This window comes from Pelecanus crispus, chromosome 6 (genome assembly GCF_030463565.1).
Source record: "Pelecanus crispus isolate bPelCri1 chromosome 6, bPelCri1.pri, whole genome shotgun sequence".
Classification (NCBI taxonomy): domain Eukaryota; kingdom Metazoa; phylum Chordata; class Aves; order Pelecaniformes; family Pelecanidae; genus Pelecanus; species Pelecanus crispus.
In genome coordinates, this window is record NC_134648.1 from 40,257,942 (window position 1) to 40,278,806 (window position 20,865).

A 20,865-nucleotide genomic window follows, 5' to 3' on the forward strand; every position below is an offset into this window, starting at 1 on the left:
CTGTCTTGGTTTGTATTTCAAAACACTGACAGATATTTTATCGTTAATTAGTATTCATATTATGTCTCAAACAATCTGTTCAAGAATAGGGGAAGTGAACTGGTTGAACAGCTCTTCTCTCTACCTAATAATTAACATGGGTGATGCATGGAAAACCAGCAGCCCAACAGGAAAAAAAGGAGGAAATATTGCCAGTGTGGTTTTTTTCTGTAGAAGTATAAACTACCTGTATTGGAGTTTTTGACTAATGCATGGATTTCACTTTGCAGAGGTGAAAATGAATGACTTGCTTTAAAAGCAAACCTGTGCCCCTCTGAATTACATCTTCCTGAATTTGTTTCTCATCTTGTCAGTATGCCACTTGGTAGCTGGCTGGACTCCCTTGTTCAATGGCACATATTTTAATATAGCACTGTAAAAAAAAAAAAAAGACCATTTGTTCCTATAAACCAAAATATTACTTGCATTTTTTTTTTTCCAAATTCAGGATTATATATAGCATTATCAAAACAATATTCCAGATATTTTAAACAATTTAAATAGTTGATGGGTGTCAGTTGATCTGTTTCCTCTCTGCCTCCTCCCCCTCTTCAGCTGCTAATCATAGAACTTGTATGCCAAATTGTATAAGATACTCTTCCAATAGTTACATGTGTGAGTCTTTTGTGAGACACAGACAGTTATGAGGACAGATTTGGAGTTGCATATGGGTCTGTCACATGGTTTGATTGCCATGTCTTCTAGGACACAGATTTCTTTTTTAGTTATTCTTAATTCTGAGGAATTTTTACAGTTTATACAGTAAGTTCTGCAAAATTCTTCCTAAAGATTCCTTGCACAGTCTTTTTTCCCCTCTCTTTACTCCTAGCAAAATGCTTCTTGTGCTGACTTCAAAGCTGCTTATGCCCACCTTACTTGCCACTTCTATACTTAGCTCTCTTTTGATATTGAATAAAATTTACTGCTTCACTGATCAGGAAATGTACAGACTTTCTAGAGAAGTGCAGCATAAGAGGATGAAAAGTTTTGACATTAAGATTTTATAATAAATCTTTGAGATGTCTGAATAGTAAGAATAAATGTTTCCGTTGCTGGCTGCTGTTAAAAAAGTAGGTCTTCAGAGCGTTGCCAGGAAGACTTTGGAAAATCGGCACAAAGTAACTGCATTGCAGCTCAGCTTAAAACGTGTATTGATATTATATCTGGCCACCCATTTAATTCCATTTTCAAAAGGTGAACCCAAATCTTTGGTCAAGTGACATTCTTCCACATCTTTCTTTCAATCTCCGATTTCCTTTTACCTTCTGGTGGATTATCATGACTTTTTTCATACACAGTCTTTTAGCTGTTTAGCAGTATTATTTTTATAGTATTTTTAAATTAGTTTACTAAAGGCATTACAAATATATACTTATACTTTCTTATATATACTTACATAAAACAAAGCTCAACTTAAGACTTAGAAGTTTAAAAAGTCCAGCACTGAACCAAAGACAGTGTGCATCATCACTCAAAAAAAGAAAAGAACATATTTAACCATGTTTGGGCATCAGTGTGATCCAGCAGCTGTAACAGTCAGTAACATCAGATATTATTGTTTTGAGCTGACATATACACCCATGTATTAACTGTTAGGTTAAAGTTTATTGCAGTGCTGGGTTTCTATGTTGTAGTTATATCCCTATCAAAAATTATGTTTAGACTGGCCTGTTTGTTCCATTTGTGATAAATGATGGCAAAGAACAGTACTGTTGGAAGAAACTGCCTGGAAAAGAGAAAAAGTGCTTCCCTTGCCTTCTGTAACTCCCAGAATCTTATTTACTTATTTTTATTTCTTCTAGGTTGGAGATGTTCTCTACTGTGCTGGACAGATTGCTCTAGTACCTTGTACGATGCAGCTTGTTAGTGGTGGCATATGGACTGAGGCCATAGTTTCCCTCCGTCATGTTGAGCGAGTTCTTCAAGCTATGAGCCAGAAGACTGCACTCCACCACGTCATCACAGCCAGCTGCTATGTAACTGACAGCAAGCACATTCCTATTGCTCGCTCTATATGGCAGAAGAAATTAAGAGAATGTAAAAAGGTAGCTGTGATATCCATTTTCTTCTTTCTGGGTTGTGGGGTTTTTTTCCCCCTAAGTCTTGTAGTAATATCAGAATTTTCTCAGTATGTTTCAGAGGGGTTCAAGTAAAGCTGATATAATAAGGTTTGATTGAGCTGTTATGTTCTGGCTCATAAGTGGTTGTGCACAACTGAGAAAGAAAATTGCTTAATAGAAAGTTATATTCATCACTAACTTTGTCTTAATTCCCCAAAGCAATATGTTAAAGAACTCTTTAAGAGCAGTCAATTCCTCCAACAAAAAGGTGAACAATACCTTATTTGAATTACCTTTGCCCATATATTTTTATATAATAGGAACTGGGCATTTTACTTCAACTTTCTGTGAGTTCTTCTGTTGAGGTTTTTTCCACACTCTTTCTTACAAGCAATATTGTCATGACAACGGAGTTTAGCAGTTTACTGCTCATTATTGCTTATTATTCAGCTGAACTTCTAAGACCGGATCGGGGCGTGCCTGTCTATTGGTTGACCCTAGATTATCTTTAAGAGCATAATAATTTGCACAGTGATTTATAACGATACCATAATGATTTCTATTATGTATGTACCTTTTTTTTTAAATAGCCATGGAACACCCTGCAAGCATTAAAAAGGTAATGGCCACAAATCTTGTAAATAAAACATAACTTCTCCACAAATGAGTAAAAAAAGAGTAGTAGCTACGTAATTGCTAGATAATTAATATAACTTAATTATTATGGTTTCTCAGGGAAACACATGGCTTGGAAGCATAGCATATGTGAATATTGCCATAGAAGATGGAAAAATGCACCTGAAACTCACCTTCTATTTGCCTTCACTTTCAGTCTGCACTAGGCACTTGTCTTTCTGAATAAAGATGTAGGCTTTACTTAGGAACTTACACATTGAACCTTGATTTATTAATAAAGGACCCTATTAAATAGTGTTTACTACTCCTCCAAGACCAAGTGTATTGAATCTGAATTAAATTCAGATTTTTTAATTCAATTCAGTTTCTTGCTATGTGACTGGTTAGTAACATGTACCATGACCATGAAGCCTACGTGTTTTCTTATTTGTAGTATATATGATTTGAGAGCAGATTGGTGGCATTTGCCAGTTCTTTGAAACTTTTCCTTTTTCTAGATGGAATCTTTTAGGTCTTCCATAGTTATTATATATAGCAGCCACTCTTTATCAAGTCTTTTATTTCTTCCACTTACTGTGATGAATAGGCAGTACTTTCTTAGCTACCTGAAAAATACGGATGAGATTGCTCGCTTTTGGGCTGTTACTAGTATCTGGCCCATGTAACTTTTTGATTGTTCAAGCCATAGCTTAAAAAATGGATTGTTGCCTACACCTACTTCTGTGAAGAGCTGGCTGCCTAACAGTTTTCAGCAATGTTTAAGAAAAAGCATCCTAGAGGAGCATCAAGCAATCCTAGAGGATGTTCATCAATCTTATGCTGTGCTTATCAGATGATATACATTAATGACAGTATCAGAAAGAGCAAAAAATATTAGCAAATGAAGTAATGTGTGCCACAACATGATCTAAAAATGCTTTGGAAAAAATTAAAATATCAGTGGGAATGAGATGTTATTGGCAGCCAGATATTCCAATTTCCCTATCATTTTGTCAATAGGAGGTTCAGACAGAGGAATTGAATTTTTCCTCAGGCTGTGCATACTTTTTTGATTAGTACGGGTTTGTGTACACAGCAAAGCAGAGAAAAAGATATATCAAACACTTCTGTTAAAAGGAACCAGAGGGAGGAATTGTCCTGCCCTGAAAATACAGTTGTCCTGTTAATGGAAATAGAGATTTTGTGTTGGAGGAGAAGCACTAGCTGGAACGGTATTAGGAGAGTTGTTCCTTTACTCTCAGAACAAGGAAAACAGTAAAGTTCGAAATTTGGAAGAACTTTGTGAAATGACTGATAAATTGTACAACAGTTGTACTTCTCTCACACTTATTCCATAGAATCGGTGAAAACAGGCAATGCAGTTTTTACACCTCAGTATTTTCTTTGAAGCAGTCTGTGGAGTGCTGTAAGATGCTGTCTTTCTGTGTGGAAGCCAGAACACAGTAGCTTTACTCTGAATGCATCTGTATTTAAGAGTCTAAGTGGCATATCCCTTACTTGTGTGGTTTTGTTTATTTTTTGGTATCCCAATGCTACTACAGACAGTTCTGTCAGATACTGTGACATGAAATAATGGTCTGTTTTCTGCAAGTAAACTAAGTCAGCCAAACTGAAAGTATTTTATTATTCTTGAACTGTATTTCAAGCAGTGGCCAAAGGCCTGAATCAATAGCAACCTACAGATTACTTAATAAGAACAAATGGTGTCTCAGTTGAAATTGTTCTGCTTCTGTCATCCATGGAAAAAGGAGTTTGTTTGTGCAAACAAAACAATGCAGCTCAGAGCTCACTTCTTGTAAACTAGGCATTATACACCATAGCACTAATTATGTTTTAAAGGTGGATTTTAGACTCTACATTTCTGTTTGTTGAATGTTCTGTATTTAATAGCAACTGAGGGCATAAAAATTGAGGTATTTGTATTTAACACAGTGACTAAATCATATGCATTAGAACTGCCAAAGGTTTTTTTTAGAGCACCAAAAATCATTAGCGTTGTGTCCTGTAGTGGTGTCTGGTAAATATCCTCCACATAAACAATACTGTTCAGCAACTTCAGTTGAATCATTCTACATATTTGACGTCAGTAGTCTGTAAAGCACAAAAGGGGTTGTATAAATTGTTTAGGACACAAACAAAAAGGACCTAACAGAACATAATATAAAGAGAAGTATGAGAATTGTTCTCTGGATGTGTTTATATAACACAAAAGGTTTACTTCTAAGAGCAGGATGTGGGCACAGAGTTGATCAAAGCTTTGTTGGAGATAAGGCCACAGGGTCAGACACACTTACCTGGACTTTAGAGGACTTCTTGTCATATTACTGACAGTGCCAGTTGTCTTTTAGGAACTTCTTGAATTATGAAGAGAAAGATAAATTGAGTATGTTTCAGAATAACCAAATTTTTTCACTGATAACCAGAGGAGTGGGTCTAGTGAGCATCAAGGATGGGAGGGGACTGTAAGAGAGGGAGACGATAGTAGCAGTAAGCAGGCTGGACCCCCTAGCAACTCCTAACTTGTTTAGGTCACTCAGTCTCTGGCCCCTTCCTTATTCCAGCATCATTCCTTGCTTCCTACACAGCTCCTTTCCACCGCCGTCATTCCGATTTCCCTCATTCCAGATGGCAGCTCAGTATCTGTGCTCCCTCCCAGCACCGTTCCCTGCAGCCCCACCCCTCCAGTATAACCTTGAGCATTGCCTCCCTGAACTTCAGCTACCCACAGCCATCCAGGGTTGTGTCCCCAGAGCTGGAATCCAGCCCCTGTCCCTCACTCTTCGTCCTTCCTATGTCAGTTTGAGTCCCAGTGTCATTGCAAAAGCCATTCGGGGTGACAGAGGAAACAAAAATCTGGTGGAGGGATGGAAGGTTGTAGTAGGACTCCACCATGGAGAAAGAAAAAATAGCAGGGAGGGAAGGATAAGAAAGCAGCCCCAGTGAGGTCTCACTCAAAAAAAATACTTAATCCCTGGGCTAATGAAAAGATCTTTGGATCAACATTTTGAATGTGCACAATAGAGATTTTCTTTGTTAAAACTAAGAGGATATTGTAGGAACTGACATCTAGAGTAAGGGAGCTGAGGCAAGCATTTAAGTTCTGTGGATGGATATGGCTGCATTGTTGTTAAGTAGTGGTTGTTGGAGAAATTAAGATGTAGTTCAGGGAAGCGGTGGTTAAATCAAAATTAAAAACAGGCTGCAATTGTAGAAATTAAAATTTAGTTGAGGGAAGCAGTAGTTGAAAGAAAAAACAGAAGCTGCAAAAATAGCATAAAGACAATTATGCAAACAAAAGCCAAAACCTAGGGAAAATAATTGTAATTAACAAATACAAGTGCCAGCTATCGGCAGCTTCCCCCCACCCTATTTTTAAGTTGCACTCCTTCCACAGTTTCTTTGTGATTCCCAGGCACACTTTAGGACATTTTGATACTCTTGAGGAGATACATTTAGAGAGCTTCTCTAACATACCTAGTCAGAAATAGTAACAATTGTGTGGTAGAACAGTTTCTGCCTAATCCAGTAGTTAGTATTTAGAGGGCGTTTTTTGGTTTGGGGGGTTTTTTTAAGTAGCCGGGAAAAAAAAGCTTATAGCATTGCTAAAACTTTCTGGAAGAAGAACTGACAGTTTTCCAATTAAGTCTCATCTTGTGTTTTTCTTTACTTCACATCTTTTAATGACAGTGTCATGTAATATGATGATTTTATAAGCGGTTTTGCTAACTCATTCAGCAGAGTAATCAATAGAAAAAAATAAGCCAGATGGGTTGTAGTCCATTTGTATTGGGTGGGACAGATGGCATTATTGATAGATGGACATATTCCAAATAATTATTGTATAATGATATAACAGTGACTGTGCCTGCAAAATTTTATTAATTTACTTTGTGTATGCACTTTATTCAGTAGGGGTTGAGTTGTACCATTTAGACAGTACTCCCACTATATTTAGTTGGGAGTTGAGTCCATCCCCTGCCTTCTTTTTTCCCTCCCCATGGGCTTTCCATGGAGAACAATCCCTGTAGTACTTTGTTAGAGAATTTCAGGTGGTAGATTGTACTTTTGTCTGTACAACAGACTCCACTAGACTAACTGAGATGGGCAAGATCATGATTAGATTTTTTTTTTTTTTGCACCTCTCAATGCCTGCTTTTTGCTTTCTTTTGTTATCCTCATTGATGCAAAGAAGAAACACGCTGTACTGTCTCAAGATTTCAGGCATTCCAGCTTGTTTAACTGCTGTGCTTTATTCTTTTTACATCTTGCTAATCCCCAGCAAGATTTGGTATAGCTAGGCCAGTAAAATATATCAATTTTGATAAAGTGTGTAATAGATACTGGTTTGGGCTGTTGCTATTCAAATGTATATTCCATGGCAAAGTACTATTAATTCATTTTTTTTCTGTGAGTTAAGAGCACATTAACGTAACTCACAGAAAAACTTGGAGGCCATTTGCTGCTTTTGAAATACAATTCTTGATAAACATGACTGAATGATAAAAACGTGTTTCAGTTCTTATTTTGATTTGATGGCACATACAAAACTCAGAGGCAGATTTTCCAGAGCTATCTGAAATGTTATCTCTGATTTCTTTGTTATAAAAAAAAAAATGTATAGGGAAATACTTTACTGCATTTAGTACACAGTGTTTTGTTACCAACACAAAGTTTAGGATTGCCTGTATTTGTAAGCGAACCAAAAATATTGGTGAAGGGAGATTTTGAAACATTATATTTTGTTAGGATTACTAGACAGGGTTGCATAGAAAGATAATATTTAATGTAATTGCAAGATTTATTAATTGCTCTAAGACCATTAGCTTATATCTTTTGCTTCAGCAATTCATTTTATATGTACTATTTTTTTCTTCAGATGACAATATTATAGATCAATTCCACTTTAGGTAATCTTATTACGCAGCTGCCACTGTATTTTCCATCTGCAGTAATGAAAAACCTACCTGGTGGAATACTTCCTGTGACATGAAAGAACATGTGTCTTTTGGCTTTTATAACACAGCTTGCATTTGGACATTAGTTGTCTAGTCCTCTCTGTCCAATAAATCCCTGAGCAAATGTACTACAAACTTTTAAAGTTCTCCAGCCCACCTTCTTCTGACAGGAGCTTTCTTTTTTTTTATGGTAAGCGTTCAGGATGAGTGGCTGTGATCCCATGATTGTTTCAAATCCAGCAAAGAGTGCTACAGTTGACTTTCATTCTGTCAGGAATGCCAGTCAGGTTGTTGACAGTGTGTGTCTTAATAGCATGTAATGCAGAAGTGGTGGAAAAAAGATTTGCGATGTTTTATCCGATATATATATAGTGAATGGGTTCCTTGCTTCTTTCAGCACTCGGGTAACTTGATGCCAACTTTAAGTATCTAAATTTAAACCTTTTGGGCCAGATTTACAAACTGTTTAGATGTCAAAAGATGTAAATGAGCCTGAACTAGGATTTTTTAAAAATATCTAAGAGCAGTCATCTAGGGGCATTGGGCCCATTCTAGGGAGCCCCCGCATCATACCTCCTTCGACACTCCTGTAAATACCATTGTTACTACCCTGTGTCTTTCCACTTTGCCTACCGAATAACGCAGAGGTCCCAAGTTATAAACAAGTTAAATCCTGAACCAGAAGCTGTCTAGCTACATGCAGTGGTTTTCTGGAGTAATTATTATGTTTTCATGGCAGTCATTTAGAATGGCATCATGCATCTGTAACACAGCAGTCTGTTACATTGTTCAGACATGCCTGTAGTATTTGAAGTATACAGACTGTCATGAATTTAAATAAAATTCATGCATTCTCTGGCACTTTATCCTAAGTACAACAGAAGTAGCTTATGCTCAAATAGTGGAAGTCGAAGGTTTTTCTTGCTGCAAAGGATGGGACAGAGGTTTAAGATCCTCTTTACCTATGGAGAAAATATACCATAAAACTTAAAAGGAATGTAAAAAACCCACAGAGTTCTGTGAGAGGATATGTACTTTTTCACCATCCTGAACAGATGTTTGTAAGTCCGTAATATTCGGGTACAGGGTTTTTGTATATTTTATTACATGTATTGGTTAATTTCTATGTTTAATAAACTGTTAGATTTCCAAATAGTATTGTAAATTCTGTGCCCTAAGATAATAGTATAGGTAATACTAATTTAACTGGTCTCCTCCTTTTACCAGTTTCTTTAACAGAATAGTTAAAATGTAAGGAGTAGAAGTAAATTAATATTATAAAGGTATAAATGATAGATTAAAACCCTGCTACATTTACATTTCAGTAAAATCTCACATAGGTTAATTAATATAACTGATAATATTACCAGAAAAAACTAAGTATTTTTGAAAAACATTGCCACCAGCCAGTACCTATGCCTATCAAAAATTCAGTAGGAAGAAAATACATGTTTCTGTTTCCCTTTTTTGTCTCATCAGTTTTATAACATTTATTTTGCTACTAGATGCTATTTTGAATGTTCCACAGTTTGATATATTAAACCAGGCTTCTTTTATGGCCCATGTTAAGAACACACAGTGCATTCAAATAGCACAGTAGTACTGGGTCTTTCATCTTGTGCCTAGTGTATTTCATTTCCCCTATGTTCAGATTAAACAAAGCTTTTGTATTCATTTGAAGCAACTGTAATGAGAATATTTAACACAGGTCAAATGCAGGTAGTGGAACTCCAGAGGTCCTTGAAAATATTCTGCCTTTTGACACTGGGCCACAATGGGAGGTGAAAGGGTTGCCACTTTCACTTTTTTTTTAAAGGAAGATTGTGATATTCTATTTGTAACATTAGAGGAGCCTCAGTTAATTTTAAAAAGAAATATAGTGAACAAAAAGAACAATGAAGGAGTCTACATGATCTTAACTAAAGCCATTATTAGAAATTGAAAATATATATATATGTACATATCAAATCATATGATTGCATAATGTTCTAAACAGTATACATGAATTTAACTTGTAGAATGTAAACATAAAATATGAATAATAGAAAATAAGAAAGGAGAGCATTTCTTGTGTGAATGTTTGTGTAGATAGATACAGATACAATCAAATCTTCAGCTGGTATAAGACAGCATAACTCTCAGATTTCCATGAACTGATTTACACTAGCTTATTTGTCATTTACAGGTAATATATACATGCATTTGAACATTGTTTTTCAGTTAGACACAGTGAAGAAATGCATGTCAAGTTATTCAGGGTGGTAAACAGCCTAGTTCATCCAGGCTGACTGATTTTCCCCTGCAGCAGTTCCCTTATAAGAGTTTTTTTTGAGTGATTCTTCATTTCGTTTGCTGAAAATATTAATTCTCTTTTGAGCCTGTCACTTTTGTGCTAAGCAAGAGGGCATATATGCATCCACTGTTTGATTAGGCCAGAACCTCTCGTCAAAAGTCTTATGTGTGATGACTGTGAAAGCCATTAACAGGATTTCAGCCCCGAGGCTGGTACCTGTGGTCAGTGCCTCTTTATAGAGGGGAGAAAGCCATTTTGGTTGAAAACTGACCAAGCTCCTACTTTCACTCAGGAAACTTCTCTGTGGAACTGTGGTCCTAATTACATGTAGGACCCTTGAAATCCCCACAATGAAGGACGGAATTTCAGGAAAATCATCATCTTCAAAGCTTTTTCTGTTCTCCTCTGGATGAGTTAATCCTGTTGACCAAGACTGAAATAACAGCCAGATTACCACCCCAATCTACATAGACAGTTTTATTAACAACCAGTCCTTTCTAAAACTGCAGCAGTTTTAGAAATCTCTTTCAGACACTGCAAATATTCCTTCCAAGTCAATGCTTCCAACAAGTAGTTTGATGTTAAGTACTAACTAGCTATTCCAGAGCTTGGTCTTTTCCAGGGAGGGTATTTTAATTTGTCTCTTCAGTGTGAGCTCAACTCAGATCTTAGAAACTAGTCAAATGTCTACTGGAAGTCCTCACCTTAAATCTGTGGGCAATATCCTCTCAGTCATGGTTATGCAGGACCTGGAAAAGCATTCCTGTTGCAGGAGGGAAACTCAGCTATTGAATAGTGTACTGGGTCTGGCTGGGATGGAGTTAACTTTCTTCATAGCAGCCCCTATGGTGCTGTGTTTTGGATTTGTGGCTAAACCAGTGTTGCTAACAGGCCGATGTAGCACAGTTTCAAGGCTTTCTCTTTTTCCTGCTCTGCCCCACACAGCGAGTAGGTTGGGTGTGGGGAAGAGGTGGCCGAAGGGATATATCATACCATGTAACGTCATCCTCAGCAATAAAAACCGGGGAGTTTCATTTTCCAAGGTGGCTATTCCCCAGAGGCTGGCTGGGCATTGGTGTGCTGGTGGGAGGTGGTGAATGATTGCCTTTGCATCACTAGTTTTATTCTCCTCACTTATTAAACTGTCTTTATCTCAACCCCAGAGTTCTCTCATTTTTGCTCTTCCTGTTGTCTCTCCCATCCTGCTGGGGCTGGGGGGCGAGCGAGTGGCTGTGTGGGTGCTTAGCTGCTGGCTGGCATCAACACCACAAATAGATTCAGCAAATTACCACTGAAGAGAAACTCCACAATTAACTAGGAAAATTCATACCTGGCCTTCTCCCTCATCAAGCTCCAGTCAAAATTAGAGCTCAAAATATCATCTCTTCCTTTTGAAACTGTGCAAGAATCAGATACAGTTATGATCTACCACCAAAAACTTAAAAGGTGAAAAAAAAAAAAATTAACTCGGAAAATATCTTCTTTCTTCCAGTGGAAGTACTTCTTTACTAGTGTGTAGTGCAATCCAAGTAATTAAATTTCAGTACTTGATTATCCTAATCTCTGCTTCTTTGTGCTAGTCATAATAGCAATTTCATTTCCTCTTCCTCCTCCTCTTCTCTGAAGGATATCACACAGGCTTCAAAATTAATACTAGATCTTCAATTTCCTTACTTATAAAAGTCAAAGTAAACCAAAAATTATTTATCCTTTCCTGTACTCCACTTTCAAAGCAGTACATAAAATGGCGTGAAAGGGAGCTAGCACTATTTTGAAACCCCTTTAAATTTTTGCATAGCAAAAATGAGCAGTGCTAACTGGTCAATAGGCAGTAACATGCACGCCAGCTCAGCAGTGAATAATCACTTTCAGCTTCCTCTCTGTATTTATTCAGCTTCACGGACGAAAAATAAAAATGCTTCCAGCTGATATGATACATGTGTATAGTTCTCGTCGGTCCTTTATTTGTAACACAATGAACACAGCTGGTAACACTTGAAATCTAACTTTAATTTTCTTTTGGACGCTATTCAGTGTTAGTATTATGCAGGTCTTTATGCGTCCCGCTTATAAGCATCTTTGTGGAAACATCCTGGCCATCTCCTGTAGTTGACAAAGTAGTTACTTCTGCATGTATTTCAATGAAGCAGCAATGAATTTAAAAGAGAAAAATGTAGCTCTTAACTGATGAAAATACTAATTGTCCATCATTTCTAATTAAGTCAATAAATTTGGTAAATTTTTGTCATAATTTGTCAAATGAATGTTTGCATGAAGTTGTAGATATCTGTTCAGAAATGCACAGTCTTATAGTCTCTCTCCATGTTCTGCAGAATTACATGAGGGAGATGTATAGGTATATAGAGTTTCTCTTTCCCTCCCTGCCTATATACATACATATGCATATAGATAAATATACATTACATACATATCCATGAATGTATATTTGTATTCTTTTCTTAGTATTACAAGCTTTTAACAAGCATATATATTTATAGATGTCACTTAAAGGCCATTTATTGAAAACTTTCTATTCTGATCTTCTGGACGTACTCACCTGCCTTCAGGAACATAAGAGTTAAGATCCCATTATATATTTCAGTAGTAATCTGAGAGATGTATCTTCATCTTCAGGAGAACGAGTTTGCATTCCATATGTCTCATTCCAATGACTGCTGAGAACAGTTACGCATTTAACCCAAACTTGGCTTATAGTTTTTAGGTCATTGCGAACTTCCTATCATGAGTGGATGTAGTGGGTCTGGCTGGGATAGAGTTAATTTTCTTCGTAGCAGCCCCTATAGTGCTGTGTTTTGGATTTGTGGCTAACACTGTGTTGACAGCAGGACAGTGGTGGCTGTTGCTAAACAGTGCCTGCACAGCATCCAGGCTTTCTCTTTTTCCAACTTTGCCCACACCCAGCAAGTAGGCTGGGGTTGGGCAAGAAGCTGGGAGGGGACACAGCTGAGACAGCTGACCTGAATGGACCAAAGAGGGTTAATATACCATATAAATTCATGCTTGACAGTAAAAACTGGAGCAGGGGTGAGTTTTTGTAAAGTAGCCGTTGCTCAGAGACTGGCTGGGCATCAGTCTGCTGGTGGGAGGTGGTGAGTGATTGCCTTTACTTTTTTCTGTTTCCTTCAGTTATTAAACTGTCTTTATCTACACCCATGATTTTTTCTCACTTCTGCCCTCCTGAGTCTCTCCCCCATCCCGCTGCAGGGGGCGTGAGCAAGCGACTGAGGGGACCTTACCTGCTGCCCGGGGGCAACCCACCACAGTGGACAGTAAGAAATTGCCTGAATTGCATCACCAGAGTTTGACTGCTGTAACATTGAACTGTGGGAAAACTTGTCCTGCAAAATAAAAGTTCCAAACTGTATGTAGGACATGATTGACCAATATAAATGGCTTGACTTAAAATAAAGGACATGTGCAGTCCTAATAGTCCGATTATATTCCATTTAACTGATCTTGCTTTGCAGTCATGCCATATTAAGCAATGAAAGTAACTGACTACACTGCTGAAAATAAACACTTGCCCCATACTCATATACATAAGAGGAAGGAATGTAAATGTTTGTATTTTCCACTAAAAATCTTAGTTTACTAAAAAGTGCCAAATTCAAAATATTCAAAATAATTTTCAAATCTGTGCATCATATTACTAATAAAAGTGCCTGTCTCAGTGAGGGAGAGCCTGGCAATTAATAGAATTTTAATAGTGCCACCAGAATTTTCAAATTGTTTTTCTTCTACCGCCAGCAGCATCACAGTTTTCTTCATTGCATACTGCAAAATTTAATTACAGGTTTAACACCAGTACCTAATGGTGCTGTATGTGTACAGGTGAACAGGTGATCATAGTTAGAATTTGTGAGGTAAAAGCTGGCATCTGGTTTGAAAATTAGTTCCAGAGTTCAAGGTCAAAGTTCAGAAGGAAAGTAGGCTCTCAAAGAAAACATCTGTGCAATCAGTATCTGAAATTTAAATTCTAAATCATAAAATCAGTTATCCTTAATGCCCACAAAGTAGATTTTGACCATTAACTTTTCTCATTTTCTGTCCCATTTGGGTACACATTCTCAAATGATTTTCAAGTGGAATCTTTCCATCTTGAACATCCTTAATTCAGTTCAACTCTCTTTCCTAAGTGCTTATTTTTGACACTGCACATGAAGAATAAAACCCTCAGAGTGACAGTCTGTGATCATGTTTCATGTGGGAGACTTCATTTGCTTTCAGTTTATATTGCTATCAATTTATGACTTTGTTCCTTAAATAGTTATCTTTTTTCCACATTGTAACTGATATATTGAATGATGTATATTTGAGAGGTATTTCAAGGTATCTTAACTTCAGTCATTAACTGGTTATCTCTTGGCTCAGGAACCTTTAGTTTGTTGGGAGAAAGTTAATATTTTTAAAGCAAATAAAATAGCTTTTCAATATGTAATTATTTTCTTATCAATTTTAGATTTTCATGCCCTTTTGAGCATCTAGCATGCAGTGCTTGAATTTACCTTTAGCTCTGCAGGAACTGCTTTAAATACTATTATTACGAAGGAAGAAATCAAAAATCAAAGTGAATTTTTAGTACAATAGCGAGGTACAGGAAGGTGCAATTGCAGTAACAGCAGCCTGCATTATTTTATAGAACTAACTCACAGCTTGACAGAAAGTCCCTGCTGGGGAGGAAATGTGGGGGAACTGGCAGAATTTTGCTACATCTGCTCCCTACTGCTAATAAGCTTTAACCTGTTTCATTTTTATTATGCTTACTGTTTAGATATTTTGCTTCCGAAATTATATCTGTAACTGTGAGAACACATAAAAGGGTGCACGACAGGTAGGGCTGTTTAAAAATTTAAAACTATCAGCAAGGGATATTAAAGGCCATAATGAATAAGATGGTTGCCTTCTCAGTGTGGGTTTTTAGAGTTCAGACACTGCAGCGCTGGTGGAAAGACTGAGTGTAAGTAGTGGGTAAAACAGATTTCATAGCTTGAGTAGCTTGTACAGCCAGAAGGCACCATTTAGTCTGACCTGCATATCACAGACCATTACATTTCACCCAGAAATTCCTATTTTGAATCCTGTGAGTATACTTAGACTAAAATATATCAGACCTTAAGAGTTTAAAATATGAAATTATTTATTAAAAAATAAAATGCCACAGGATGAGAACTGAGAGGCTGAGCTTCGCCTGCAGTAGGGAGGGTGTTTATCAGGTTGGTAAGTACACATGGTAGCATGACTACTTCTGCAGAATGAGCCAAACAACCAAAGGCTTGTGTGCACTTAGCAAAAGTGAAAAACCCTTCCTGACCACTTTGACTTAGGGAAAATAAATACAGGTATTCATATTGTATCAGAGCACTTGCTTACTGAAGTGTTCTGGTGAAGCCATAAACAGTTCCTTCAGAAAAAAAACCAAACCACACCAAAAACAAAGAACCCCCCAAAAAAAATTAAACCACCCCCCCCCCCAAAAAAAAAACCAAACGAACCAGAACAAACAAAAGTCAGACTTAATCTGTCTCATTATGTATCAGTGGGAGTAATTAAGGGCCCAGTAAGAGGGAAAATCTTCTCCTTCAAGCAGTCATATCCATTTTTAAAGCTAACATTCATTGTCTAATTCCGAATTTCAGATATTATGCCCTTTTGACAGCCATGCTGGGAGTCCAGTGCTTCTCAGATTCTCAGTCCGGACACATTCATTGCAGTCCTTTGAACCTCTGAATAAACAGTGCTATAGCTGAGGTTTATAACCATGTAAAAATGTGGGGAAAATGGTATTGTATATTTTCCATTTGATATTATCACATGCTTCCCATAGCTGATTATCCAACATTATAAAATCTTTCTTTTGCTCTGATGGTGGCATAATTGTCACATACAATTATGAAATGTATTTTGAAGTGAGATTGAAATGTATAAAATTCAGTGGGTAACTGAAAACTCTTATGTCCATGGGGCTGTTGAGACTGTGCTTTTAGATAATGGGATAGAGTGAAATTGTGACACTTACCTGATCAATCAAGCAAAAATTGAAGTCTTAGTTTTAAATATGAGATTATTCTCCATTACTGTGCATGCGGAGGTCTGTGTCTTTCTTTCAGCAAGCCAGTTTGCATTCTTCTGTATTTCTTTCAGTTTATTCTAACAAGTAATTATTTGAGCTTACTTTTCAAGAAAACTTCCAGGTTGGTAAGCCCAGAAAGCAGAGGCGTTAGCCTAGTTATTACAGACTTTGTATACAGTCTTCAGGCTTTCAGTTGTTTATTTGTTCTGGAGACTCCTTCAAAGCTGACTATGTCTTCATGGAAATGTGATAGTGATTGCTCTTATTTTGATCATGTCGCAGAGCTTCTCAGTTTCCAAAATGAAAGGATGAAAAAACAGAGATCCAACAATAGAAGAGAGAAGCAAAATTAACAAGCAAATGATATCCTTATGTACTAAATATAATCAAAAGACAGCTTGTAAGGTTAGGTCTTTAATTTCAGCTGAGCCCTTTTGTCTATCACACAGAAGTAACGAAAATTTATACCACTTCTTGGCCTCTGTTGACAATAATGGTAAAAGATAGAATAGCAAGTTGCTAAATTATTCTGTTTGAGTGATATAAGCTATAGATCATATGTAGTTATTGATCTGACTTCTTATAAACTCTTTCTGTTTTCATGAGTTTCCATATTTGCTTATCTTTATTATATAATGCTTACATATACTTACAGTAGTACTATTTGGAGACCATTTGTCATGAAAGTTTTGATTCTGCAAAGACTTGAACATATCCTTTACGCACCAAAAAGCTGTCTGAACTTATCAAATCAAATTTACACTAGATTTATTGAGGGTTTTGGGCCCTAAGAGTGGTGTTAGTTAATTTTTGTGGTAGTTTCTTCCGATGTACTTGGTTGACTACCATAAAATTTTAGCCCATCACCTTGACAAATCCTAATAATAGCCAGCAATATATTGCATAGATTTCAGATTTCCTATACTCTTGCTAATGTAACTTGAGGTGTGCTCGTTTTATTCACCTGCAAAATGCCTCTCTGGGAAAAGTTCAGCTGTTGTGCTTGCCATATTAATTGCTGACCATTTCATATCTAATAATTAATTTTGCATCCCTACCATACCTGCATGCAGAATTTTTCATAATTATTATGAAGAAAATTTAATTTGGATTTTTTTCCACATGCCAGCATGTGGCAATTTAATCATTATATTGAGAGATGGCATTAATTTGAAATCCATTCAAATTTTAAAAATTGATTAAAAGTACCCTTAAAAATAGTACTGCCTCTAAATTTCTGTACCCACATTTGTTGCCCTGTATCTACTTTCTCCTTTTCGTGTTTCTGTTTTTTAAAGATAGATAAAGACTGCACAAAAAAGAAATTATTCTGCAAAATGTGCTATCAGATACTGACACAAAAAATAAAGAACCACCTTGTTTTCTCTAGTTTTTCCCTGGTTCAGTAACACCAAGTAAGTACAGGCTCAGTTTTCCAGTTGACATTGTACAAAGTAGTTTCTAGATGACACAGTGATAACTGAACTACCGTCAGCTTTGTCCAGCATACTGTGGAGTAGAGAAGACTAAAATTTCTGAAGAACTCATTTCTTTTAATATTAACAGTATTTATTCCATGATAAATATTCAGGTTTATAAGACCTCATTTTTAATCTGCCAGTCTTGTGTTAATGTATTTTTGGCATGCAGCAAATGAACTGTTTTATTTCAGGAAGGAATACTAAATGACAGACTTTCTTATTTTTGTAAGCTTTGCAAAAAGAATATTCTTAACAATTTTATTGTTATAAAACACTGTGGTATTCATTCTTTGAATTCTGGCGTGTTATACCAGGAATGCATGTGGCCTATTTATTAGACAAACTAGGATGTTGAAAAGGATTGCTTCTATCCTACTGTCTTCAGGAACTGACATTTTTATTCTTATGCAGTTTTCCTAGTGGAATCTTTACTTTTTAAAGTCATAAACCTATTGTTGTGAGAGACTCTCTAGCAAAGCTTAAACTGGATCTCAGGAGTTTGATGCACTCTGTTTAATGTAGGCAGTGTAAAAGAAATTTTAAATGTATTATTTAAAGGCACATTAATCTTGCCGCTATAATGGTGTAATAATGCATACCATAGAAAGTTTTCATAAACTCAGCTTCTAAAAGTAACATCACAGTATCTTTCTTTTTGTTCTCCAAGTCAATTCTTTGTAGAGATAGCAATTATGCATTCATCTCTGTCTCTTATAGCTTGATTCCGTATTCAGCTGTGAGGTAGGTAGACATTAGTCCTTACACAACAAAAAGAATATTTCTCATTTGGAACAAATGGAGGATGGTCAAAATAAACAAATTTATATAATAAATGTTAATAGTTGAAATGTGTACCTTTTTCAATTAAATTAAACAAAATAGTTAAATGCTTATACGATGGCTTGAGTAGAGGTTTGTCCTATACTCATTCTTCCTGTGTTTTCATTGGATTTTTTTTTTTAAATGAAAAAATACACTATTAGTTAGAGAAATTCTTTTTTAAGCTTAGCACTTTGAAAACCGTGCTCTGCGTAACACTCTGTGTTACTACCCTTACAGTGCAGCTTTTTTCATTTAACTATGCTCATTCCATTGGGTTGTGGTTTGTTTTGTAGCGGTATTGTGAATGCATTAGGCATTCATTAGTGTAAGAGTATTCTGCAGCTCTCCTGAATTTGCGCAATGAAAATCAAGTGAATCTTTACTAAGAACTAAGGCATACAAAATGCAAGGACTTGATAATACTGTGAACCAATGTGATAACTTCTTGTATCTGAGCAAAGCTCAGGAAAGCATTATGCACACAGCAGTTCAGATAACCGTTTTACTTTAAGGTAGAGATACAAGTTAATTACAAGTTTTAAAACCAATTGACAACCTCTGTTTTTAACTTCCTTCTTGTGAAAGGGCTTGTATTTCTGCATTAAACATGTTCATAAGAGTGTTAGCTAAGGAATGTTTCTACCAAGCTACCTTTTCAGCTTCAGCCTATGCATGAATATAAAGGATAGGAAGAGTTCCCATTCTCGTTTCTCATTATTAGATACCTTACTGAATTGGATGTCATTTGGTAACAGTAGTACCTACCGTGGGCTTCAATAAGTTTCCAGCCAAGCCGTTCGACCCCTTCTATTTCCAGCCAATCACCCTTATACTTTTGCAGATTTGAGTTAAGCATCCATTGCAAAACCTCGTTAGAGAGGTTAAAACACAGTGGGCTGTCTGGGTGGCTCCAGTGTAATAGGGCTCAAGATCCCCATTCCTGTGGCAGGTGCCTAAAGGAGACAAACCTCCTGCTCAGCACTGGGACTGTCTGCTGTGTTTTGGTTGTCTCTCCTGTCTCTGTCAGCATAAGCAGGGACTGAAGATATATGTGCCCCCCCTAAAAGTGGGATTCCAGTTCTTTCTGTGATTCTGCTTTGGGGAAAAGGAGAAGAGGAAACATTTTTTTTTTTCTGAGAAAGAGGCCAAGAGTAACCGCATCAAACTCCCACATCTTCCAGCCCAATATCCTGATGCCAATACCTCTGCTCAGCTAGCTGAAGAAGCACTTCAAAGCTGTTGCCTGCATTCTTCTGCTTGACTTTGTGTTCACCATTCATCTATAAAATCAGTCTGGAATATCACAGATGAACATAAAGCTCCCTTAGAATTACAGAAATATTGGAAAGAACTAGTTGTTGGAAGGGACTATTTGTGAAGGTTCAACCAGTCCAGTCAAGAAAGCCCAGCTGGTTTTCTTCACCAAACACACCACTGGGATCAGCATAAGCATAAATTCTTATGTAAGAACATAAGAACAGCCATAATGGTGTAGGCTCTGCTTAGTATTCCGACTCCAAACAGTAGCCCTAAGCAGATGTGAATAGTAAAATCAGGAAAAGCATACATCCGCTCTAATATTCTCCCAATCTCAAACTATTTTAATTCATATTTAAATTAATTAAATTAATTTTAATAGTTACATAAATCATTAATTTTTATAAAATTGTAACTGTTGTATAAATTAAGAATTAACTAAGGATTTTAATATGTCTCTTTTATAATGCCTGCTGAATCTGTGTTCTGAGTACTTGTTCAGGCTCCCCTTGAATCCCTGTAAAGTTCTTGCAATGACAGCATTCTCCATCAAGGAATTCCAGGTGTCACTCACCATTGTTCTTTTTGAAACCATGCTCTTACTAATGTCATTTGATGATCTGTACTTCTTGTACAGAAAGACAAGCCTGCAAAAACAATCCGTATCCCTATCCACCCTTTTTATGTCATGTATGATTTTGTAAACCTTTGTCACATTTTCCCTAAGAAGGCTGGAGAACATTTCCAGTCAGACCCTCCAGAGCTTTTGATCATCCTTGTTGTCCTCCTCTGAACACGTTCTGGGTCTAATATGTCATTTTTCCATTGAGAGATCCAGATTTGTATATCTTACTCAAGGTGCAGGTGAACTGTGAATTTCTACAGTGGCATAATGTTACCCACTTTGCTCTCTATTCCTTTCCTAAAAATTCATAACGTTTTACTTGCTTTCTTGACTGCTGTCAGCTGCTGTGATTCTTTATTAACCAGTCCAGGAAGACTTTGCAGGGTGGTACTTAGCTTAGCATGGCACTCTTCTCAGGGTTTACAGTAATATGGCATCAACCTACTTTGGTATTATAAAATTTCTGGTAAATAACAGAGTCACGTTCTCAGTCCTCCTAAAATCTACTCCGTACCTTCTGTTTTTCCCCTGAGATCCTGAAGTGTGTATTGTATCACCAGAAGAATACTGGTATTTTCATGCTGAGAAAAGTCCTTTGTTGAGTTG

At 36.7% G+C, this 20,865-nt stretch overlaps 1 protein-coding gene across 4 annotated transcripts in view; it reads left to right on the top strand.

Moving 5' to 3' along the window:
- Nucleotides 1-20,865, top strand: part of DPH6 (diphthamine biosynthesis 6) — a 214,225-nt gene that overhangs the window by 146,015 nt on the left and 47,345 nt on the right. For 3 of the 4 annotated variants that reach the window (XM_075712890.1, XM_075712888.1, XM_075712889.1), the window contains exon 13: nucleotides 1,842-2,084. The exons of the other annotated variant lie outside the window; for it this stretch is intronic. In XM_075712890.1, the coding sequence (XP_075569005.1) occupies nucleotides 1,842-2,084 (243 nt within the window). The remainder of the gene's footprint in view (nucleotides 1-1,841; nucleotides 2,085-20,865) is intronic. 4 annotated transcript variants of the gene reach the window in all.